We start from the raw sequence: 26,999 nt of genomic DNA on the forward strand, positions 1-26,999 counted from the left end.
GACCTATGCCTGCTCTGTCCTGATGTGTTTTTGTTCTCCCTTTGCAGAATAGAGAGATTGGACAGGAAGGGATTATAAGAGAGTAAGCAATGGGGAATACACATCAACAGAAATACAGTGGCACAAACAGCTCTGAGCATTCTTGCAGCTCCCAGCCCCAGCTGGTATATTCCCCATTGTGTGCCTGCTTACTCTCTTGTAATCCCTTCCTCTCCAATGAATGTAAATACAAGTATTAATTCCCTTTTTACTAATTATCCCAGCCCAGGGGTAAATCTTCCAAAGGGTAAGGAAACAGTCATAGTGATTTAACTGTACACATAGCAACCACTTTACTTAATGACAGAGCTGCCAGATTCAATTGTGGTCATTGAATGAGGATTACTTGTAAACTGAAACATTCAGCCCATATTTGTACTAATAAATCAAAAGAGCATTTGAGCTAGCAAGGAAAGATTTATCTCCAGAGTGCTGTAGCTAATTAATTTTACATTTTGCATTCAGTGACCTTAAGGGGAACTTTTCTTATTTGACCATGAGTAGGTTCATACATTGCACAATAACAACTTTTTATACCATGGTTTGCTGAACAAGAAAGAATAAGCTTTACAGATAAGCAAAATAATCACGACTTGTTTTGTCAGTTTTTGGTTTCTTCTGTTTCCTTTTGGACTGTTTTTGCTTTGCATCTTGACAGCTTGTTTCTTTTGTCCCAACTACTATCATTCTATGCATAATATTTATTTCTAGAAACCTGATTTGTTGGAACAAAAGGAGAAAAAAGGCTCCTGGTTATATACCATTTTGTACGGAAAATTCAAATTATAGCACTATCATGACTTAGTTTGACTTCTCCTTCGCTGTTCTGATGCTGCACACGTTTATTTGGGAACCTATACCATTTTTATTGAATAAACAAATACAATTCAAAAGAAAAAAAATAAAATGAGCCTCTGTAACTATATACATTCTTAATCAGCCACCTTCAGATTTTTTTTTAAATGAAAATTATTACTTTCTAGATACTGATATGGAGGCCTCCTTGGTAACTGATGGGATAGAATCAGAATCTCAAAACTGACTTCAGGAGACCCTACTCTTTAGCCATAGGTTACTACCCTAAACTGTTACAATCAGAATTTGATTCTAAACCCATTTGCTGATACTATTTCAAATTGAAATGCAAATAGCTTAAGTGCCTTAGATTTGAATGCAGGACAAAAAAGTAGATTTTAGGGTTTGTCCTATTATACACGCAGTCTTTAACATATAGAAATTCTATAGTGAGATTAAAGCTGCTTTTTATAAAATCTATATTTTTTTCAAAATAAAGTTCCATTAGCTTCACCTGTCCCTCCTTTGTGCGAGCATGGCGTTCTGTCCATTGGGAAGAGGGTGGTGGGAAATTGGAGGAGAGACCTTGGCAGCCGAAAACGAGGTAGAATTCGAGGTGTTGGTGCTGAGGTCAAGTCCCTCTTGCTTGATGCTTTCTTCTACAGGCTGAGTAGCAGTAACCTCTTTCCACAGCTGCTGAAGGTCTGAGGGACATACAGCTTCATAAGTGTTGTAGAAGGAAGAGAGGGAGAGAGAACACAGAAAGAGATTTATTTATAAGAACTTCAGAACAACTCCACAACTGTGAAAGTCTCCCCAATTTAATTAAGTGAGAAAAAAGGAATTAATTTATATCACCCTAATACATAGATATTATTCTCTTAATAAAGGAGAATGTTTGTAGCTCAGAGTTGACATGAGGTGGTGCTCTCTGAGCTTGGTTTTTTTTCCTTGCAAATATTTCGTTACCCAAACTAGGTAAACATCATTATGCTAGCACTGATGAGGTTACCTAGTTTAGGTAATGAAATGTTTGCAAGAAAAAACCAAGCCAAGAGAGCACCAAGGACTCCTTACATATAAACTCTTTTTCACACTGTTATTAAATTGCACCATCTGAGCCTTTTAAATACTTAAATATATTTCAGAGCAATACTGCAGATATTTCAATCCTCTGTCATTTGCTTTAAGAAAGTACCAAAAGAATCTCAACACTTAAGACAAATCATCATGAAAAAACAAATCTAAACTATAAACCACTTAAATATTAAGAGATAATTAGTACTAAGTAATTTACATAGAAGTAGTAATGGAATTCATATTTCTTGATTTTAAGCAATTCTGGGTAACCTACCACTTTTATGTATATTATGCCAGAGGAAAATGCAAGTCTAAAATTCACAATAAACTTTACATTTCTGAATCTAATTATTTATTTATTAATTTGTTTTGTAAAATTGTTATTTTAATTTGCCTAGTGCTGGTATCTGGACTGAACTAGAATCTTTGGTTTCCTGCTCCATCAGAGGTTAGTAGATTTTTAGGTACAGAACACAATCATGAGATTTCATATGATTCATTGCTTCTCAACCTTTTGGTAAAAATCAACTATGGGGATTTCCCTGTGATTCACAGGTGCCAAGAATAACAAAAAAGAAAGGAAAATAAAAATAAAAATGTGGAACTTTTGTGGAATCATATAAATCTTTAGATCTTATAAAGTTGGGCTTTCTTTTCTGTTTATGGCAGGGGTGTCAAACTCGTGGCATCACATTGTTGTTACATGATGTATCACAACTTCCCCCCCTTCGCTAAAACAGGGGTGGGTGTGGACAACACGTGACACATCTGGCCCCTGGACCACAATTTTGACATCCCTGGTTTATGGCCATTTTTGTTTTTTAAATAGCTATCATCTAGGGACATAAGTGTACCTGTGCACTTGTATTGCGCTTAGGATCATGCCTAAGGCCTTCCATAAAATAAAATACTAAGCATAACATGTACTAAAATTTTAGGATCCTTGAGGTTGAAAACTCATTTTCTGACATGACAAGACCATGGAAGAATTATGATAATATACATTTCCTCTGTTAGTTTAATCAACAAGCCTGGAGTTTTTTTTTACTCTAAATTAGCTAAGGGAGAAGTAACCATAGAAGTTCATGCTATTAGATGTTCATGCTATTTATCAAACTGATTCAAAATTAGTATAGTTTAGTATAGTATAATATCTTTGACATGTAACTTCTCCTACTTTTGGAGATATAATTTCCAAAAGTTTAACACTTATTCTACACCATCAATATATGGATTTATGATTTTCTTACTTCTAATTAGGACCAGGCTTGTATATTAAAATTGATTTTTTCCCAATTTTTAATCTGAAGGTTTTTGGCTAACTTCAAAATTCATATATACAGGTATATCTGATGTACCTAATTAAAGGCATTTTGTTTCTTGTCTACTAGGATAAATTGGGAATATTTATAGGGATGCTAGCTTTATAGATATTTGAGAAAACCTCTTTGTGGTATAAGGTTACCCTAGGTATAAGTAAATCCTAGGTCACAATGAAGCATAGTTTAAAGTGATGAAAAGGAGATAGTGCAGGTTGGGTGGGGAGGTTGCATGCTTCCTTTTCTGATTTAATCATGACTGAAAAAAAGTGTTCAGAAACTTTTTTTTGAAGTTAGATTGACTCCTTTTTTGTCATTTCATCAAACCCACAAATTGTTATCTTGTCGCATCAATATATCAAACAATTTAGAATTCAGAGAAATGCCTAAACTGCATTAAATGAAATCATAAGAGAAAACTGGTTGCAAACTCCACATGAACATGCCACAGAAGGAGAATGGATCAGGAGTGTTAAACATCTTAAGATTTGTTGCAGTTCATTTGGGTGGTTTTGGATGATGTCCAAATTGAGTCAATCTATTTATGAAATCTATTTGGAACTTTAATAGAAGAAACATGGCCACTGAACATTAGTTCAGTTATTTGTTGACCAGCAGTACCTTTCAGGCTGATAGATAAAACGTGTGTCCTTAGTGATATGTTTCAGGGGATAAATTAAGAATTAATTGTTCATATTGACATGTTGCTACCTCTTTCCTTCCTGTAATTGGGATGGCTCCAGAATGTCAGATTGCAATTTCAATGATTTGCATGGACTTTACTGACTTTCCACCTCAAATTTCCTTAATCATGAATTTGACAGAAGTTGATAGGTGGTGCACGTATGTGGGTTGGAGAAAGGCATAAGAAAATAGCTTTCAGGTACAGTACATTCTGCTAACAATAACCATTTAACAGAAAACCCAAACAGTGCTTTCACTCCCATCTTGTCCATCCCTTCCCATTATTATTCTTGGAACTCTGATATTTAGCATGATTTCAGCCCAGATTCTGCTGCTTCCCTTAAAAACAGTGTTTCTGAAAGAGAAGACATAAGGTCTATGGAATAAAGCAAGATGATAAGATACACATTCTTTTCTTCCATAAAAAAAAGTAATAGCAGCAGCAGCACCCAGGAGGAGCTACTACTGCTTGCCGGTGACTGTTTTTCATGAAAGGTGCATTAGGCCCAGTTCTCTCCCATTACTATCAGCAGCACATCTTCAGGTAGTCCTTGAACTGTTCCTGAATTACATGCCCACTGCACTGCAATCAAAAAATGCTTTATCAATGGCTGTTTGACAGCAAAACGTAAAAGTGTAGCAAGCATCAGGCCTCAAGTACATGGACAACAGGCAGATTTTAAAATAAGATGAAAGCCAACTGGCAAAGCTAATTGCTGCAATGGCTGGGTGGGTTCTCCCTACAGCAACTAAAGAACAAGGAGGCTTATGTGCATTACCTTGTGGCAGGGTCTGCAGAGGAACGGTGCCTTGTCCTGGCTGTAAACTGACCAACCCTTGTCGCTGGAGGTTTAACAGGTGCTGCTGCTGCAGCTGCTGCATCTGCAGGAGCTGTTGTTGGAATGCCAGCTGCTTATTCCCTAATGGCTGCTGGAAAACAAAAGAAAGAAATTAAAACACATTTTCATTCTCAAAGCACAGGCCTTCTATTTTTTTCTCAGGTCTTGCATAAGCAGCCCGATCTCAGCTTTAGCTATAGCTAGCACAGCTCACAGTTCTGATCTCTTATCCTCCGTGGCTACACAGCATATAACCAAGACTGAAAGCCTTTGATCTGCCAGAGCAGCAGAAACGAAGGGAGGGTGGCGGAAGAGAAGACAGCGAGCCTGCTTGGCGGAGCAATGAAAATGCTGACACTCTCTCTCTCTCTCTTTTGCTCTCTCAAATGAGTCTTTTCATTAAATCTGTTATTTGAATTGTTATAAGAGACAAAACATCTTATATGTCAGCAGAACCTATCCACCTTAAACATATATAGATTAAACTCCTATGAATGCCAAAAGCTTCTGCACACAAGCAGTCTCCCATGAGGCTTTTAAAAGCAAGAAAGCTCCTTTTTGTGCAGTAACTCAGCACTGCCTGGGCCACACATATTCTGGAAATGAGAATACATGAGATCTGGAGGTTTCAAAATAAAAGGGAACATTCAATATTAATTGATTTGATGCACTATATCACTCTCATACATGAGAATCCTAGTTATGCCCCCTTGAATTACATATGGAAGCAATCAAGTATATAGATATGCTAGATATTAATGATGCAGGGATAATGATGTTTCAATTAAAGATTCCAAACAATTTTTATCTACCACTATTATTTAATTGCTTTAAACTTGTTACATCATACAGTATACATTGAAGTATTGCAATCAGGTGAAAGCATATGGAAAGCAAAGTGCACTTGCCAGTGGCACTGAATATTTGAGTTCTGTTACTTGTCTTGAGCCATTAAAGGGGTGGTTAGCATACAAAATATTATAAATCATCCGAACCATCTTTGAGTATAATCTATACACTGTATATGTATTTTTGTTTTGTAGCCATTTCATGACTGACTTTTTAATCAAATTGCCCATATTGTTATAGGGCTAATACAATGTATATCTAAGCATAAAAATGCTGCTACAAAGATAATCGCAGGTATTTACTTTTCCACTGTGGTCCATTTTCTTGTGAGTACTGTGCCATGGTGTCATGATGCATACACTAAGCCTATAAAAAACAAGGATTGTAACACTGCTGTTCCGTCTCTTTTTTACTATAATTAATTCATCCCTGATGCATGGATAGCCTTTGCTGCTGCTTCCAATGGCCCAGCTTCTTCATTTAAAGCTTTGCCCCTGAAATCTGGCCCTCTGTAGTAATAGCCACTGCCAAAATATTCAAGTCTACATTAGGAGGGTATATTTTATAAGCACCACCAGAAACAGGTTTTTAGTATTTATTTTATAAGCAACATTGTAACAGACAATAAGTTTTTGACAAAAACAAAATCACACACCCTCCAATGTAGCTCTTCGCTGTCACAGTTATTTTCTTCCTACCCTCTTCTCAAGGATTATGTATATTCTAATGAGCAGAGCAGCTAAGAGTGCTTAAGAAGCCAGAGAGACCCCGCAGCAGCTTCAGTCTGAAGAGGGCCTCAGAGAATCAAGAACTGGTAGTATTAACACATACATACTCAAAGCCCCAAACATAAAATTTGTCTATCATTTCATTTTGAAAGTATTTAACTAGTAGTTCTGTGAAGAATAACATAGAATACACCATTACAGATTGTGCCTATATCAAGATAAGTTCATTCACTTTTGATTTGGACTGGATTCCTTTCCAATAAATCATCAGGGCTTTTAGCAAAAAGGCATCAAAATGGGAAGGAGCAGCCCATGCAGGGATTTGAACTGCAGGCAGAAAAACAGAAAAGTTCTTTTAAAAAAATCTTCTTCAATACGTTTTAAATAAATAACTCAAGGCAGCAAACTTAAAGCAGCAAATATACTAATATTCATTCCTCCTCCTGTTTTCCCCACAACAATATGAGAGGTCAGTTGGGCTGAAAGAAAGTGACTGGGCCAACTGGTTTTCATGATTACGGTGGGATTAGAACTCACGGGTTCCTGGTTTCTAGGCGAATATCTTAACAACTACATTGTACCAAGAAAAGGTTAGGCATTAATGTTAAGCCATTTTTAAGGGTGAGACAGATGCACCAAGTCGCCTGGAGAAAAAGGAGGGAGCTCTCGCTCTCTCCTTTGTGACTATACTGCCAGCAATTTGCTTCATTTGCTTTAGTTCTCAAATGCAGAGAAAATTGAAACAACATAAACTGAATAGAATTCCAGCCTCTCTGCAGGCCTTCCCAATGAACACAAGTAGAATAAGAGTACGAGCAGGGCTAAAACATTTGCCCATCTCTTCTCTATGTTTCTTTTTCCCCCAGAACAAGATTTATTGAATATCATTTTTTATGAGAACACATCCTGGCATCAGCCAAAAATAATCTTGTATTTATAGTATGTATGGTTCAAGTTCAAGAAACAAGATTATTTACAAAGACTGACATTCTTGGTGATTCCCCACAATTAAAGACGTTCATCTCACTACAAATTCAGTGAAATCCAAGCCTATTAATTTTATAATCAAGTTATAAGTACAAGTAGTCAGTCCTCAGCTTACGACCACAATTCAGCCCAACATTTCTCTTGCTAAGTGAGACATTTGTTAAATGTGTTTTGCTCCATTTTACAATCTTCCTTGCTATAGTTCTTAAGTGAATCACTGCAGTTATTAAGTTTGTAACATGGTTATTAAGTGAATCTGGCTTCCCCATTCACTTTGCCTGTCAAGAGATTGCAAAAAGTGTTCACATGACACTGGGCCATGGCCACTGTCACAAATATGAATCAATTGCCAAGCATCAGAATTTTGATCATGTGACTATGGGGATGCTGCAACAGTTGTTAAGCGTGAATAACAGTTATATGTCACTTTTTTCCAGTGCTGTTGTAACTTTAAGCAGTCACTAAATGAACTGTTGTAAATCAAGGATCAGCTGTACCTTGATTTTTAGGTTTTTAGGCCTTGAATTAACTTAGGGGAAAATGAGAACGTGCATATGAATGATTAATTTTTAATGTTTTTTTTTAATTATGCTTTACTTATATATACCTTCTTTATGTTTAAGAAGCCTCCTTTTCAGAGGTTTCCAGAAAAATAGAAAAATAGCTTTCAGCACTCACCAATCAAGAGGCCAAGATATTCTGGTTTATCCTCCTACATGGATTATACATGGAATTTCATATATTATATATTAAGAAAAATAAAAGCAATGGAAAACTATGAGGAGGTAATAAATAGATAATTGTGATGTTTCGATTCCCTCCATTGAGATGAAGCTTCATGAGTGAAGCAGACGTACAATAAAGCATCATTTGGAAGTATTTTTAATATTTATTTTCTTCCAAAGTATAGTATTCCAAATGTGAGTTTCCTTCTAAACGACAGACCATCATGAGCACATAGAATTACTTATGGTGGATGAATTTTTTTTGAATAACTAATTTTATTGAACCCAAATTCTTCCTACTTCCCAAACTAACCCACAGTGTACCAAATAAAAGAAACAATCCTATAAAAAAAATAGTTTTTAGTCTTTGGATAAAAAAACTGAATGCAAGGCAAAAAATTAAACTACTGTACTTTTTTTCTGAGGAATTGTTGGAAATGTATTAGAAATTTGAAATATTGGTAATTTTACTAAGCCCAGCAGGGTGTTGTGTACATAAAAATGCAGCCCACTTCACTTTTTCTTGTATATTATTTTTATTAACCTACATTCCTCCAAGATTTCTCCCTGATCACTAGAACTAAATAGCTAAATCTAGTATTGCCTTAGAAGCTATCATTTACCAATATGTTGTCAGAATTTGTGGTCTTCTCTGGACATTTTCACTTTTGGAGATCATCTTCCATGTACTTTTAATAGAATCAATGAAGTAAGAAACTTATCTGCACACTGATAAAAATCTTGAACACAAGGAAATAATTACTGAAGCTTACTCTGCCAGCCACTAGCAATTACTGGTGTACTGATCATACCATTTACAATCCTTTCTTCCTCTAATACTTGCAGGTATCTATAGAAAGCATTTATTTAGGATTAAACCCTCCGATTTTTACCTTCACTTCTTGTTGCACTAACTCTATGTTCTTTGATCCCTGATCTCTTCCCTAGTGATGGGGTTTGAATTTCTTAAAGCATTTTGTCTGCTCTGTTTACATTAGATGCAGCTGAGTGGGTGCAGTTACTGGGGTAACAGGCGCCCGTCACTTTGATTTATGAGCACATCAAGAGGAGTTTCAGCGTGACACTGTGGACTGACAGGAGCACTTCATTAATTTGATGCCCAGGTTACTTGCTGGCCAATCCTCATGTGCTGCTTCCCTCCTAGATTAACCATGTTGTATCAGGTGGTATACTGGGATAACTTATGAGGGACAAGATTCTTTTTGAAAATTCTCACTCTCGAGCTTTCTGGAGTTACGGAACAAATTAGCATTGCAGGATTTCCTGAGTCTACCTTAGCATTTCAAATGCTTCAGTACAAAGCAACAAGGTAAGCACTAGTCTAGTCTAGGCACAATATGTAATGACAGAATTTATACCTGCCAATATTTTTTCCCTTTAATTCAAAGAGAGCATCATTTCTAAAGTTATCCCAAAGGTGTTTTTTCAAGAGGCAACTGGACTTTGAAGACGTTTCACTTCTCACCCAAGAAGCCACAGAAACTCAAGGTTAAGCATGCATTTGCAGGTATCATGGCACAGATACCCTGTCAACAAATATGATTTTATAGGAAATTATAATTTTAAACAAATATAGCTGGTCAAAACCAAATTTCACAAAGTTTCAGAGCAGGACAATAAAATTTCAAAAAATACAACAATGTGGGATTTTGACCATTTTGTTACTTGTATTAGAGATCACTTGAAGTAACCTCTACCATCAACAGACCCCCAATCATAGACTGAGAAGTCGTGCCATACAGAAAGTTTGTGGGATGTAGTAAAATTACTTGCAATATACATCACTTTAACTTTATGACAGTCAGCGTATTGTAATTATAGTACTGTAAAGGATCTTGAAAATCTGGGTTCAAGGCCACATAAACTCATGAGTTTGGACCAGACATTCTCTTTCAACCCCGCTTAACCATGCTGAGAGGTAAATGGAAGGCGATTTTGCTTTGTATGTCACCTTTTGATCTTGGAAATTAAAACACTTATTGTCAAGTTAATCATAAACATGTGAATATGAATTCTGCAAAGTTACTGTTTCCTGGGTCTAACAGGCAACCTTTTAAGTTTTCCTTGGACTATTAAGATGAATATAGTAGATTTTCTGGATTATTATAGTATCTCAATTCATTTCATGTTTCTGAGGTAATATCACAACTGCCAGAAATACCTTCACAAAACTCTGCATCATTATGATGATGCTTCTGGCAAAAATGCCAATAGCAGGAGTAGTACAAGTATATTTTATTTTATTTTATTTTAGAATTCTACAGCAAAAATCATGTACTCAAGGCAGATAAATCTCTTAAATGAGCGCCGATTATTGAGAATCCCTGCAAAACATTTACCTAAACAGTGAATTAGTCTCAGTTAAACTTGCTTATTGCAATACATGGGTTACAAAGGAGGCAGTAACTTGAGAATTTTTTTGAAATTAAATCTATACTGAATAACCAAAGATAATTCAGTTTATTCTTTCAAATGGACAAGAAGCACATCCAGGGTGGGATTCAGCCAGTTTGGAATGGTTCAGACAAACTGATGCCAATTTTATGTCCAGTTCGGTGAACTGGTAGTTCCAAAGACCAGCTGGCCCCATCCCACCCCTCCCAGGAGTTCCCACATGCCTGATACTGGCTCCCAGGTAAGTGCAGGGAGGCTTGCTAGGCCCAAAACAGGGCACGGGGGTGCGAAGAAAGAAAGAGGGAGGGATGGGAAAGAAAGAAAGAAAGAAAGAAAGAAAGAAAGAAAGAAAGAAAGAAAGAAAGAAAGAAAGAAAGAAAGAAAGAAAGAAAGAAAGAAAGAAAGAAAGAGGGAGGGGAGAAAGAAAGAGGGAGGAAGGGAGAGAAGGGAAGGGAGAAAGAAAGAAAAAAGAAAGAGGGAGTGAGGGGAGAAAGAAAGAGGGAGGGAAGGAGGGAAAGAAAGAAAGAAAGAAAGAAAGAAAGAAAGAAAGGGAGAGAGGGAAGGGAAAGTGAATGAGATACGGATGGATGGACAGAGGGAGGGAGAGGAAAAGGAGACGAAGGAAGGACCACAAACCCTGGCACTAGACGCAGCTTCAGAGGATGCTTTGAAACAGCGCAGCAATCCAGGGCTAGAAGGCACCTCGAAGGTCATCTAGTCCAACCCCGTTCCAACAGCATTGTTGAAGTGAGTTTTTCTCTTTTGACCCACCCAGTCACATGACCACGTAGCCATGCCCACCATGCCACGCCCACAGAACCAGTTGTTAAAAAAATAGAATCCCACCTCTGAGTACGTCTGTTATTTTGCATGCAGAGCAATGCAATTTTTTTTTAGCAAGTCTGTTTTTCCTTCACCTTTTTTTTCTTTTCTGCAGGTATTTTTTTTTTGGAAAGTATATCTTGCTAAATTCAAAGCAAACCTCACCTCTTTGGCTTGCTGCTTTCCAGCTTGTTGCTGAGTTAGAAGCTGTAGGTGAAGCTGTTCCTGCTGCTTCTTGTAGTATTCCTGAAGCTGAAGAGAAAAGAGAAGGAAAAGATAAAAAATTATGATAAACTTGGTGCTGCAGAATTTTAATGCTCTGCAACTATCTAATAAGATGCAAGCATACCATAAAGATATTATAGTGCTATACAATTGCCTATAGCTGTGATGGTGAACCTATGCATGCCGGAAGTGGCACATAGAGTCATCTCTCCGGGAACATCAGCTGTTGCCCATTGCTCTTCTGGGTTCTGGTGCGCACTTGCACGCTGGACAGCTGGTCTTCGCTTGCATGGGAGCACTGGAAACTGGAAGAGCAACTCCCTGTCATGCATGCGTGCACCGGGAAGCTGAGCTTCTGGTTTCCGGTGTGCACATGCGTGACAGCCAGCTGGTCTTCGTGCACACATGCACGCTAGAAACCAGAAGACCAGATGGCCAGCATGCAGTCCGTGCCGAAAAGGTTCGCCAACATGCCTATAGGATCATAACAAATAGAATAAAAAAAGTCAGTCAAAGTAATTCTTTTGCTCTTTTAGCATATAATTACTGAAAGTCACAATAATTATTGAAAAGAGGTCACTAACATTTCCATTCTCAGATAGACCCAGAGACCAAAACCTTGATAACTTCATGAAATGTGATCTTCCCATGAACATTTCTTTTTTGAGAAAGAGGACATGGAAATTATTTCCCCAAAAATACAGAACTTGAAATGAAAGCAGATAGCCAATTGCAATATTTTTCTAGAGGGTGTAGACAATACATGTCAACAGACTAGAAGGGTCAATCAAAAGAAGCATTCCCAGAACTGAAGGAATATGACTCACTAACATTTTATTGAATTACATGAGACTTAGGTTGTAACCTTCTCTTGCCAATCATTATTTGGGGCAAGAGAAACAGACTGAAGAGGAAAGAGAGCAGGAGAAGAGATACAATCCTGTATATTTTTATGACTTTTTTGACCAGAAATGAATTAACTTGGAACTGCATTATGCCATATTTCAGAGTTATTGAACTTTGAAGGAACTGCCACATGTGACACATGGCATTCTAATTGCTGCACACCAAATTAGAAAAAGTAGGAGGAAAAAAATGGAGGGCTCAGGGCAGAAAGTATATTTGTTTTAATTTAACTTACTGAATGAGTCATTTATTTGAGTTTCCTTTTTTGGTTAAATTAAAATGATAACATTTTTAACTGCAACTTTTGGAGGGGCTTTTGACCCAAACAAGGCTTGTTAGATATAATTAGTTCCCAAGGCTTATCTGGCACTATTGTGGACAAATATTGTTTTAACAGGATGAAGTCACAGAAGAAAAATCATTCTTGCCTAAATAATGTTTATATTCACATTAGAGCAAATGTTATTTATTTTGCTTATTAAAACATTTATACTTGTCTTTAAGTTACAGGTCTATACAAGTTATAACACGTTAAAACCCATAATGTAAAACGTTAATCATATTTGAGATAAACATGTAATAAATCCGTGAGTACAATAAGAATCTAATAAATTCAGCAGACAAACCTATATAGAAATAACAAACAAAAAACATAGCATAGTAGCTATAGTAAAACAATCAGCAAAAGTGAAAAGGTTCTCAAACATTTTGTTCCTTTGAGCTTTGGTTTTAGTGTCTTGGGGTGCACAGCCACTGGGATCTCCTAATCCTAAAAAAACTGCCATTTTTGTTTCATCTTCCAAGTCTCCTTAGCACTGTGATATCCAGAGTCAACCAATGCTTTTTCCACATTTTGTTTCATTTTGCTTCACATTTTGTTTTATAATGAAAGAAAAAAAAATCTGCTCCTTAGAGACCACATTGAAACATTGGCAGGGTGTCATAGTGACTTCAGCAAGGTGGCAGGAACAGCCAAAAAACTGAGACAGGGTTCAGAGTTTTGCTGGTAGGAAAACTGCTATGCAGCATAGAAGTTTACTGAAAACACTTTTTTTAATGGTTTACTCCTGCATTGCAACTTGCCAGAAATTAATCAGTTCAGGTACAGAACAGCTGTAGAAACCTTGAGATACAGGCAGATGAAGGGGCTTCATGCAGAGGAGTCCCAAAAATCATTAAAGACCATGAAGAATAATTTATACTATATGCAATGCCTTATTGCAGGGGTTCCCAAATGTGGCAACTTTAAGACTTGTGGACTTCAACTCCCAGAATTCTGGGGATTGTTGTCCACAAGTCTTAAACTTGCCAAGTTTGGAGACCTCTGCTTTATTCGAAAAGAAACAGGTCTCTCTCTTAAAGGAGCTTAAAGTTTAAATGAAAAAGGAAGACACAATTTTCTGGGATGAGACAAAGTGTAGAAAGCATGAATACATATGAATGTAATTGCTTATAAAAAGCTTTGGCTATCAGTGGGGATGAGAATTAAAAATTATGTCAAAAGGATTTAGGGCAAATGACAGATTCTATGTTCTACTCCAGGGGTCTTCAAACTTGACAGCTTTAAGACTTCTGGACTTCTACTCCCAGAATTCCTCCTCCAGTCATGTTAGCTCAGGAATTCTGGGAGTCGAAGCCCACAAGTCTTAAACTTGCCAAGTTTGAAAACCCTTGTTCTACTCCCTTCCTCTTTAGAAAAAAACACCTGCATCAGAACACATTATCTATCTATCTATCTATCTATCTATCTATCTATCTATCTATCTATCTATCTATCTATCTATCTATCTATCCATCCATCCATCCATCCTATATATCTATTGTCCTAGCATTTGATTCTTGCCTAAAGGTGTTCCTGGAATTATTTTTATAACATTTTTTTTATAAAATATGGTGTTCAAAGCCTTGTCCCAGGTGCCTGAAATCATTAGGAATACTTATTTTCAGATCTGACTGATTCACAAACTATGGCTTTTCCTGAGCCATAGCTAGTAATCTTGGTTCTAAATCATATGAATTTAGCAACCACTCACAAGTCCAATAGGTAAGTATTGCTTTTTGGACTTAAGAAAGCCAGATATTCTGCTTTAAATTATTAATTTTTGTTTCTGGAAAGTTCTGTGTAACCATGAGCTTCAATTAAAAAAAAATTTGGAATACTGCCTAATCTATATAGCTAAACCAATACATGAATCTGTTTTTATAAGCACTTAGTTTTCAAATAATGAAATTTAATGGCCAGAGTATACCTATTATTGCTTAGCAAACTTAATAAGTACTGAATGAAACTAAAATATAGTTATATAAAATATATAAACTATTTTATGTCATTAGGTTTACTGGCTGGGGAATTCTGGGAGTTAAAATGCACACATCTTAAAGTTGCCAAGCTTGAGAAATACTGGCAATGTGATTTTGTACTTATTTTGCCTAAATACTAGGTTTAATATTTTGGACAGAGCCATTTCTAGGTTAATAATGCTTATTTTCAGGTGTAATTTTGGTTAGATTAGTTGGGAATAGGATTCAATTTAATTTATAAAGTACATCAATAAAAAGTATAATTATTTATTTTTATCCATCAAGCTGTGCCTTTTCTTTCCAGAAGAAACTTATAAATAAAAAATTAAAATTAAAATAGCCTTTAATCCGAATGTAAAATTTTCAATTATTTCAGTTTTAGTTCCTTAATTATTTTAACCACAAAAATGTTAATATTTAGTACATGGAAGGAATTCATCTCTTCAGTGCAATTTTGCTTAGTGTATGATAAGTGGCATTACTCTGAGCTTTTCTTAGGCATGCCAGTTTTAATTTCATTATATTGAAATACATGCATTACAGAGGTAATTTGTTTTTTTGGTGGGGTGGGGAGAGACCAGTATGGGTTTCCTCAATTGGGAGGGGGAGCAAAGCAGGAGAAAGCTGACTTCTAAGAAATGTCCCTGGGGATTCTGGGAGAGTCCTTATCAGCTTGTGTGTGACAGTACTGACAGCAGAAACCTTTCTCTTTAACTCTGCTGAACAGGTTTGGAAAGCCTCCCTTGTTTACCCAAAAGCCAATCAAAACCAGGTCTCTATATGGGATTCTGAGAACATTGGGTCAAGAGGTGAGAGGTGTGATGTTTGGTTTTCTTCTCACAGAGAATGCCAGCTATTCCGGTCCAGGCTGTTTAATTTGCAGTCAGACGTGTTTCTCTATCTGGCTCCAAAAAGGCTCTGAGAGGGAAGGACCCCACCCAGGTTAGTGTTTACCTTTTGTTCTTCCCCTGGGGCTAACCTTGACTCCTTATCAGCATGTTTGAAATAAACAGGTACTTAAGGCAGGAGGAAGGGTGTGGAGGATGCTGTGGTTTTTATGTTTGCTCTCCATTCCCTGGTGTAAATGTTTGTCCAAACAGTTGTGTTTTCTTGGGGATTTTTATCTCCTCCCTCATTTTAATAATTATTTTCATTTATATTTAGTTTTTAAATATGCCCATCTGACTCCCAATTCTATATAGTGGTTGATGAAAATATTTCCCGAGGGAACTTTTTGCTTTAAAATAAAGCTTTACAGGATTAAGCATATTTTAGAGCCGTAAGCTAATATGATAAACATGCTGCTGCAATTCAGAAGAAGCCAGAACTTGAAAAGTTCTAGAGTATAGAATGTGCTAGGTCACCAAAACAAAAATGAAAATTATACCTAACTGCTTTATTATATGTAGCTCTTAAGCTGACTGTCATTATATGGAAAAATTTTTTTAAAAGCTTTGAAATAGAATGTCTGGAATGAAATTTCAATGCAAAATATACCATATATTATACAGTCAATATGGTTAAATAGGACATTCATTTAGTCCTCATTTGTTTAGTACAAATTTTAAATTGAAAGATGTACAAGTAGTCCTCGACTTATAATCACGATTGAGCCCAAAATTTCTGTTGCTAAGTAAGACATTTTACAACCTTTCTTGCTGCAGTTGCTAAGTGAATCACTGCTGTTAAGTTAGTAACACGGTTGTTAAGTGAATCTGGCTTCCCCATTGACTTTACTTGTGAGAAAGTTTGCAAAAGGTGATCACACGACCCCGGGACATGGCAACTGTCATAAATATTAGATGCTAAGCATCTGAATTTTGATCACATGACCATGGGGATGCTGCAACCGTCACAAGTGTGAAAAAGTCACTTCTTTCACTGCCATTGTAATTTTGAACAGTCACTAAACACACTGTAATAAGTAGAGGATTACCTGTATTATGCTTCTCATTTTCAGTTTTCTTCCAGTTATTCACTCTTAAAATTTCATAAATGCAGGTGGACAAGAAATAAGGAACTTTTTATAATTAAAAAGTTGATATTTATTCTAAAATTAGTGCTAAGGTACCTGCTATGGGAAGGGAACTGTATTTCCCGGAGTTAAGAACCCAGTAATTTTATTATGGGGGAAAAATAATTCAGCCACATTTTATCCAACTATAGTATAACTTCTGAACAATTTTACACGACTTAACTTCCAACCTTATTTAACAAAGTTAGACTTCCCAATTTGTGCATGACTAGAAGAATTCCAAATCATCGTTAAAAGATAAACAAAATAAAACAAAACAAAATTGGGGCATTGGAATCCCTATCAGCCCACTGTAATATATCTCAGTAAATAAAACAAAAATCAAATTCACAAGCAAAATCTTCAACTGCAAATAAAATCCTCAATCTTCCCTCATATACATCCTATCTTTTTATAAACCTCCAACATTTGAATTATCCAAAATATTCTAATCCACATATTCAATCCATGACTATGACATTTTCTTTTTTCTTTTTAAACTGAAAAGAGTTGAACCTTACTGTCAAGGATTCATGTTTTTATTCAACTATTACATTCAACAATTTTGGGCAAGTCAGTAGTTTTCAGTCCATCCTGCAAATTTACAAACAGGAAACACATTGCACTTGCAGGAGAGAAATTCAGACGTAGACGTCAGTCTCTGTGACTTTCACACAAAAAGTTTGCTCAAGTGCTTTACCTGTTGCAGCATAATTGCTTGCTGCTGCTGCAGCAGGGCTTGAAGCTGGGGTGGAGACAGAATCTGTTGCATCTGCTGGGGGGTGATCATCTGAGGAGACATCATAGCCACAGACACTGGAACCTACAGAGAGAAAGATGGGTTATAGGTGATATCAAGAAGAGGGATAAGAGTTTTTTGGGGGAAAAATACTTGCACAGATAAAGTATACACACATATACATATTCTTTAGACTCCAGATAAGAGTCTAAACAATATGTATTCTTTATGTATTCAGGTGCACTAAAGCTAGAGTGTCTAAGTGCTCAGAATCAGAAGGACAAAAATTGTCGCTTAGTGTTAAAAATAATAATAATCACAAGGACATGATCTCAGGTTTGAGGTAGACTTTTCTGTCAAATACTTAAAAAATTATCCAAGTCCAAATGCACACAGTGAAACAAGCCTGGGACAAAAATTGATGTTAACACTACAGATGGAAAGCTGTAGACAGAAATACAAAATCCTACTTCATATTTCACAGGTAATTCAATTAGCAGATTTTTTTTTATTCCACCTCTCCAAATCAGTACTGAAGCTAGTGAATGAACATTATTCAAAGAGTTGTATATACACACACGCTCACACACAGAAATGAAAGTGAGAACAAATGCTATTTTCTTATTTGCAAGATGAAGCCATACGTTGTTTTGAAAAGTTCAGTGGGACTTCCTTTTTACCAATTGCTGTAGATGGGAAACCTTTTTTTTAAGCTGCACTTATTTGTTTGTGGCTGGTAGCAGTTTAAGGTAGCCTAGAGCAGGCAAAGTGAGTTGGTTACATCACACTCATAAATGGGGACAAATTGTCAACCGTTTTGTTTTTGTTTTAATGGGAATTTCATTTTGTTTTAAATACTGCGTTTCAAGATTTAGTCTAGAATATTAGGAGTTTCCCATTTTAAAATGGTTCTTAGCAAGTGGGCCATGAAAATCCAGCAGCACAATCAGAACAGCTTCAGGGTGGCAAGTTGTCTATTTAACAGATGCCCACAGTGACTGTTCACACATGTAATATAGCCGCAGTAGCTGAATTCTTGAGAATAAAATTTGGCTTTTCTGTTGCAGCAAAATATTACCTAATGTTACACAATATTTTGAACAGATTCATATTGAGATTTGATACCGTTCTTTCATCCAAGCATGCATTTATGTTCACTCATTGCTTCATCATAGTGTTTCCCAGCCTTTGAAAAAACTCTAGTCTGTGGGCTAAACCACCTGTCCTAACATGCCTTGTTAAGGGCAGGAAATAGTACCGCTTTCTTTAAGTTCCCAAAGGTTATTATTCTTATGGCCTACATTACTATCAAAACAGACAAGTCAGAATTAGGTCACTATAATGCATGATGCCCTGTTAAAAAAAAACTTCAATGAGTGTTCATCTTTACTGGAGACGGGAGATCAAGAACAAGTCACATAACCACTTCGTGGTTGACCACTATTTCCTCTTTGTTCATTTGTGAATAACACTTCCAGTCAACAAGCCATTTGCGACAACAAATCCATCAATACTGAAAACATGTATTCTAAGTTTGTGATGTTGTTGCGGCATGTCAAATTGTACTGCTTTTCATAACAAAGAGTTAGGTAACATGTTTATCACAAGATAGTGAAAGGCAGGAAGACTAAAACGTGTGAAGAATAGTTGCAAGGTTTGTGTTTCGCTAGTCTAGAGAAAAGAAGGACTGGGTGGGGCATGATAGCAATATTCCAGTATCTGAGAGGTTGCCACAAAGAGGAGGGGTCAACTTATTTTCCAAAGCACCAGAGGACAGGACAAGAAACAATGGATGGAAACTAACCAAGGAAAGAAGCAACCTGGAATTAAGGAGAAATTTCCTAACAGTGAGGACAATTAACCAATGAAAACAGCTTGCCTTCAGAAGTTGTGGATGCTTCATCACTGGAGGTTTTTAAGAAGAGACTGAACAATCACTTGTCTGAAATGGTATAGGGTGTCCTGCTTGAGCAGGGATTGGACTAGAAGACCTCCAACATACCTTCCTGCTCTATTCTGATTGATTGATTGAAAAACTGCCAACTATAAGCTAAATACAGTCTTCAGGTGGAGATGTATTTGTTGCAAGAAAAAGTTAAATAAAGTGGAGAGAGGGAAACATGTGGCATGCTTAAAGCATTGAGTACGCCATTACAGAAACAGAAAATTTTTATTCAGAAAAGTTTTATGAAGGTTCGTTTTCCTAAATTAATGGAATCATATTTTACTTGCTTATCAACAACCTTCTGATTATCAATTATTATAATTATTTCAACCATTAGAACACTAAGAAAAGCACAGAGTATTTTTCATGCTGCATCCACATTTGATTTTCCCTCCAGTAATCAGAAATACTTGAACTGAAATATTTCATTAGGAAGAAAAATTTCAACTACTTGTATGATTAAATTACTATATCCCAAACAAAATTCTAACTTTTATCTTGTAATTATTTTTCTTGAAATTCTTGCAGGTATTTTAAAACATTGATGTTATATAATATCATATTAGACAGAAATAAAAAGCTTGATTATCTTCACATGCAATCAAAAATGTCTGTTTCTCAGTAATAACCATCTGAAGAAAAATAAAAACTTAGATTTGATGAGGATTGTATCCATTCCATTTGCCTAATTGGGTATTTTAATTAAAGCCATTTACCGTGTGGTGGAAATGAGTTTTTTTATCCTATGTTATTGATGGAATAGCTCATAAAGAGTTCAATTTTTAATGGACCTTATGCTGTATGTTAGCCCAGAAGATACAGGTGGGGGGAATAAGAAAATAAAAAAGCTGAAGAAGCTTCTTGGATTAGAAGTGAAACATCTTCGAAGGAAAACAAGAAAGCCCAGTTGCCTCTTGAAAAAAACATATTTGGGACAACCAGGACCTGGATGGCTGAGAATCTCCATAGACAAGAAAAAAAGTATCTTCACCCTGGCAGTTCTTACTTCTATGCCAAACAACATTTAAGGGGAAAAGGTTATTTTGGATGTCTTTCTGTTCCAGAAATAATACAACTGATTTCCAAGTCAATCTGTATTGACAGTTACCACATCAAGTTTCAAGAAAGCTAACAACAATAAACTAAAATTCTACTAAAACATCCTTAAAATACCATTGAACACTCTTGGAATATAGCCTACCTCCATTGTTACCAGAGCAAACATTTGCCTATGTAACCTAATTTCTCCTTCCTCCCTCAACCCATCTGAAATATGTTCCATGTCGCTCATATTCCATAACTCCCACTTTAATTACTTAATAAGAAATTACTGAATCATAGCTTTATGAAGATGCTAAAGAGACATGTAGCTTCCAACGATAACTTAGATAGTACCAATTGTAGACTTCAAATCCTGGAGATATGTATAACATATATTTTTTGTTCTTTGAAAAAGAAAAACTAACAGCAGATAACAAAAGAAGTTAGCACATCGGCTGTAGAAAGGGAAGATGATGATCTTGGCAGAAATATGCAAGAACTGTTATGAAGGCAAAGGAGCTGAAGTCCAGAAAAATGAGATAATATTCATAAGTGACTCAGGCAGACTCCTCCCTGATTCATTGGCGTATAAAAGGGGGAGGAGATATGCCATAATCAGATTTGCAAGATTCTGTTGTTAACATCAATCTCAATAAAGTAGTTTTAGATTTCCTGTGGAGTTCATTTCCTGGACTGGTCTAACTAATGGAACTGACAGTAGCATTTTCCACACAAAGCTCTGCAAAATTCTATTTCAGATATTGCAACTGCTTTGGATCAGTTCAATGTAGATGCCAATTATTACATTTCAATATTGGTGTTAAAAATAATTAAGTATTTATACCTGATCTTTTTGCATCTTCTCAACCAACTCACAGCACATAAATATACCTTAAATCTAATGCACTTAGCACATTTTTTTCTCCAGTCAATGTCATGGTCCTTCTTTCACATTCCTTCTTATAGTAGATCCTGGCTAGGAATACAAAGAGCAAAGGAAAATGGAAGGTTGAGGATCTTATTTCTTAGGATAAATTAATTTATTGCTTCTTCTAATGCTGAAAGATGCCCTAGAAAAGGTAATATCTCCAAACATGTCAGATGAACTCTTCTCCATGTGCCTTCAAGCAAAAGGCAAGATTTTTAACCCGAGTGTCATGAAATGGTGGAAAGCTTTCCCGGTTAAGCTAGGTAGCATTCCTCCTTCCGTGACTTGTGTAAGGAAAATCTATTTCTGATGGTAATTAGCTGCCCATTTCAAGCTTTTCAGTGCTTTTGGAATAGATGCTTTGAAGTCACTTTGAGCTCAGAAAAATGGCATATAAATTACTTGAACAAGGAATGTAAATTACTCTATTTGAGCCTTTCTCCAAGCAGGAAATGTCAAATGAACACTACAAGGAACAGGTCTCATATTTGGAGTACACTTAAGGAAACATTATCTGTTGCTTTCCAACATGATGGATTCAGTAGCGGAGATGGCCACATATTTTCCCTCTCATCCAGCCTTGCTTGTTATTAAGGATGCCCCAGCTTCTTTTCCTTTCATTGAAGACCATGCAACAATGCATGTTGCCTTCTTCTCTTCTCTCAGTCTATTCAGAAAGAAAAAGGCTGCAGCTTGGCACATGAAGCAGATCAACTCTGTCATCAGACCAACAAGTGAAAAAAAAAAAACCTAGAAGACATTCTTACCTTTAGATTTAATAGTTCTTGAAGCAGACAGAATTTCACCAGGGAATTTCTACACCCTTCTGTCCTGTCAATTCAAGCAAGCAGGAACTTGCTGACCTTTGGGGCATGTTACAAAGCTTATCTGTTTACTCAGGTTGCTGGCTTGAGGGAGGTGCCCCAAATTTCATTTGTCATTCTAGAAGTCACTTTAAGTTAACTTATGAAGTTATTTATTAACTGCCTTTGGACTTGCTCCAAGACTGCTGAAGAGGCACTGACAACCAGAATCAGTCAATGAATCAAGGCAATAGGACCTTGGTCCATCCTGACAAAATCCAGACTGCTTAAACTTCCTATTAGAAAGAGACTCTAATAATGCTTGTGATCATTGCAACATTCCTCCAGCTTTTACCTGAAGAGAGCTCATAGAAAACCAAATTTATCACAAGGACAGCAACAGTGAAGAGACTAAATGAATTGTAGTGCAGTAATTAACATAAAGCCTTGTGATTGTAACCTCCACAATCTGTATTTGGCTAGTATATCAAGTTGCTAGTAGTTCATGCTTTATCTATCATAATGGCTGTTCCAACATGCAAGAAGCAATGAAAATCAGTAGAGAAATTTGGGTAATAGCAATAGGAGGACAAGAAAGAATGCAGTTGATGCCCACTCTTTAGGAGACAAGCATCAGGATAATTTCCTTTTGCTGCTCATCAGCTTGCAATGTGCTCTGAATGAGAGTCTGTAATTAATTGCTCATCTGCATCCCCCATCTGAACTCTCCCCCCCCCCCACCAACCCCCACCACCACACCGTACATCCAGCTTGATACACGTTGGCTGGCATTTTCAAAATCGGAGGCATTCTAATTACCGGAGAGTTATAACACCTTCCATTTCGCGCCCGTCGGACTGACACCCTGTCAAGAGCAAAGAGACTTGCCAGAGGTTTTGACAACACTAATTGCCCCTATAATCTAAAAACACAAAGGAGAGGCGATTAGTCGTGAGGGCCGCAGCTCTCGATCCGACATGAGGTTTTCACAACGTTACAAGAAAACAAAAGCGGCGCCTTTTAGAGTGTGATGGCTGCTAACAAAGCAGAATTATATTTTCATACAAACCTTTGTCTACATCAAATAGCTTCCTCTTTTCTCTTAAAATGCTATGCTGACACCATGAATGGTGGGGGCTTCTTAGAGGAGGGTCAGGAAGAAAGATATACATGAGCTATGATTCTTACATTCCTGCTTCCTAGTTTACAAAGAGTTGGTGGAAAAAGTCACTAACCACGACTCTTGTCATGAGTAGAGTCTTTCTTTCACCTACCTTCTTTATCCTTCCCCAGTATGGGGATCCTCCAGTGTGCTGGACTGTAATTTTCACAATGCCAGTCTATAGTAGTAGTTGCCATGCAGGCTGAATAGAAGAGTTGTAAATCAACAAATCTGGAGGCCTCCAGGTTGGAGATGGCTGTTCTCAATTGGATTATATCAGTTGTTGACATAACAATGTCTTTCTGAACACATCATTTATAAAAAGAGTGTGCCCCTACCAAGTACTTGAATAGACAGGTTAACTGTACAACTCTAAATGCCTTGAAACACGAATATCTGAAGGATGCCGTCTTCTATTATGAATTTATTATTTAACACATTTATATAGCTGTCTGTCTCATAAGAAGTGACTCTGAGTGGTATACAATTATTCAGTAGAGGCCGTCCAAAGATACTTCCTTTATTTCTGAGGCTGTGCATCAGACATGCAAAGGAGGACCTTCTACATTACTGTCAAGCTATGAAATGTACATTTTATGGCACAACAACTGATCTTCACTCATTTGTTTTAGCTGCACATTCTGAAGGCACATCCCTTCTTCCACTGTGGCTTTTTTTTTTTTTACTTTTAAGTGTTATTTGCTGATAAGTAACTTGAGTATTTAAGATGAACAGAAAAGCTGAATATAAATGAATATATCTTCTTGGGCCAAAAGCAAGACATTTGGCTAGCTGAATAGCTGGAGATGAAATACTTTGCCCCAAATGTAGAATCCAATATAAAATCCACATATATTAAGCCTTCTCTTTTTTAATTATCATTATTTATTAGAACATTTTTAAACAAATAAAAGATAAACAGTTTCATGTCCCCATCGGAGTCTGAATCTGCGGGGGAAGATGAGCTGGAACAAGAGCCGTCAAAGATCGAGAGGGCGGCTCCATTGGCCTTGGAAGAAACTACATGCACATCATTTTTCAGGATAATTACTTAAAAATACTTTCAATTTTGACTCAAACTTTAAAATCACTATTTATTAATTAAGCTCCCAGTAAGCATTACACACCAGTCCAAATTCTAAGGAGGGTTGTAATTTCAGCTAGTTTCTGCACTACTAACATGAGTTCAAGAGTAATTAAGTTACCATGGAACTTTCTACTGACTAGCCCCAAGCCTGCTTTTTAAGTTTTACACTCTTAGGCTCTTCTCCTCTCTAAAGAATTAACACTCTCAGCAACAACAGAAGCATTATGCCTGTGGACAGAGATGCTGAATTTCTCTCTTCAATAATGGCTTGTTGGTATGGGTGTGTCATAGCTGACATCTGGCAGACAGTGAGCTAGGACAGGCAATGACTCACTTGTTGGCTTGTTGCCATTCTACAAAACTGCTTACTAACAGTTCTACTCTTATAACAGAGCTCTGATAAGACATCAGATGCTTCAGCAGGAAGCCCATTATACCCTAATTAAAGACTAAATAGCAAAAGAATAGCCTGTTTGTGGGTAGAAAGCAAGTATCATATTAAGGAAGAAATGATAGCTCTATTCATGTTTATATCAATCAGGATTTGCAAACACATGTAAGGGCATATGGTCATGCACAACATACCCATATTAGCATATCATGTGCCAAATTCACCTGTTCAACTGCAAACTTCCTCAGAAGTTCTGAAGAGGATTTCTATATTTGCATTTTGTTGAAAGAGAGTAGAGGCCTGACTTTCATAAAGCTAGAGTTCTATCCCATTTAGCCAGCCAAAATTACAAATAGGGAAGATTGCATATAGATAGGCATATTTGTATAACTTCTTTGGTATCTTCTCCCAAAGTTGTATACCTAGAATATAAATTGTCTTGAGGAATGGGGGGTGAAGATATCAAGTGATTCAAGGAAATAATTGCAATACTGAATATAATATATACAGGTACTCATTCTGAGCTAAATCTTATTCCATGGGGCTGGCACATCTTTCATAGAGATGGGCCATATTTTAAAAAAAGTCTGTCATGGGGAACATAATATCATCAGAAGGAGTATGTGCTGTGGAAAACTTTCTTTGGGTTTGTAGTGGAATTGCGCTGAATGGGATAGAACTCTAGCTTTATGAAAGTCAGGCCTCTACTCTTTCAACAAAATGCAAATATAGAAATCCTCTTCAGAACGTCTGAGGAAGTTTGCAGTTGAACAGGTAAATTTAAATTATTGTACTGTAGTACATATATATAAATGCTTACTAGGTATTTATACAAATTTGAGTCTTACTGCATTCTCTAATTATTATAAAAATGAATCTAAGATCTAGTTGCTAACTCCATTTATATTTTAAGAAAGCATTCCAACTGCTTAACTTTGCATGAGCTAAGTCCTTTAGCTAAGTCTTACGTGTATTTTTAATTGCTACAAGTTGAACTAAAAATATTCCTAAACAGATGCCCTGAGATGGACATCATACTGTTAATCCAAATGAAGCTAAGATCCACTGAACTCTGGGGATTCTAAGAACAAATTACAACAATCTTGGGGGAGATACATTAGCATTCCTGGACAAAAAGCACAGTGTGTTTTTATGTGCTTTTTATGGTAAAGTTTCATGAAATCTGACAATCTCCTGTGGCACTGTTCAGGTTTATCAGAGTTAAACCAATAGTTTATTACCCCTGAATGACCAATGCAATATAGTTTTGTTTCAAAGCGTCTTTTTACCTACATTACCAATGTTCTAGATACAAAGCAAAAGTAAGAGCTGTAACAAGAAGACAGAACGAATAAAAAAGTAGGGTGATCAAGGCTTGGGAGAAAAGAAGAGAATCAGCTTTAATATGATCAACTAAAAGGAAAAATCAGCTGCACAACGCGTACAGAGGAAGTCCTGTTTTTTCTCAAGTGACTGAACGTAGAAGGGCTAATATTGATCTGTCTTCATTACCCATTTCGCTCAAGTTCAGATCAACAAAATACACTTTTCCACACCACTGCTCTCTTGCCACGCAAACAAAAGAAAAGCAATTTCCTGCAGTTGCTCCGAACTTGCTGCTCTTTCCCTATACCGTACTTCTTTGGTTACAAAAATGCCTTGAAATGGCACATTTACCCCTCAGTTTTCTTTCAGAAATGGACAAAATCTTAAGAAGAAAAGTGTGTTTCTCATTGCCAGAACTTTTAAAAATGGCCATAATCTTGCAACCAATTCATTATCCCAAGTAGAATTTGGAATGTTATTTTGAAACCACATCACTGGCTCATAGTCCATCAACTCCTATAGCCCAAATGGTTGTGGGGGGGAAGCATCGAATTCTACCAGACTACAACTGCCAAAATAAATTGGGGATGCAGTTTAAATTCCCATTCATTTGTGAAATGTACTGCACCATTGTAAGCCTTCTTTTGATGGACAAGAGTCATATTTAACATGGGGGGGGGGGGTATATGTCTTAAGACCAAGAAATGGAAATCATATTATGTATAAGGTAAGTAAAAGCATTAACACATAAAGTTGCAATCAACATGACAGCTTAGACAGAAAATAGGTACCTCAAACTACAGGTTCTCAATCATCCAGGTTATGATTGTCCCAAAGGTGCTTTTTTCC

General features: G+C 36.6%; 1 protein-coding gene across 13 annotated transcripts in view; it reads right to left on the reverse strand.

Annotated features, from left to right (window-relative positions):
- The window catches only part of FOXP4 (forkhead box P4), a 166,773-nt gene that overhangs the window by 41,724 nt on the left and 98,050 nt on the right, over positions 1-26,999 (reverse strand). For 8 of the 13 annotated variants that reach the window (XM_026719940.2, XM_026719942.2, XM_087929538.1 and 5 more), the window contains exons 4-7: positions 17,429-17,551; positions 11,448-11,534; positions 4,697-4,847; positions 1,349-1,553 (exon numbers count right to left, since the gene is read on the reverse strand). In XM_026719940.2, the coding sequence (XP_026575725.1) occupies positions 1,349-1,553; positions 4,697-4,847; positions 11,448-11,534; positions 17,429-17,551 (566 nt within the window). Of the gene's footprint in view, positions 1-1,348; positions 1,554-4,696; positions 4,848-11,447; positions 11,535-17,428; positions 17,552-22,148; positions 22,297-26,999 lie in introns of those variants that run through there. The other 5 variants (XM_026719945.2, XM_087929541.1, XM_087929543.1 and 2 more) reach the window with 2 other exon arrangements.

This window comes from Pseudonaja textilis, chromosome 3 (genome assembly GCF_049901715.1).
Source record: "Pseudonaja textilis isolate UNSWEBS1 chromosome 3, rPseTex1.2, whole genome shotgun sequence".
NCBI classification, from domain to species: domain Eukaryota; kingdom Metazoa; phylum Chordata; class Lepidosauria; order Squamata; family Elapidae; genus Pseudonaja; species Pseudonaja textilis.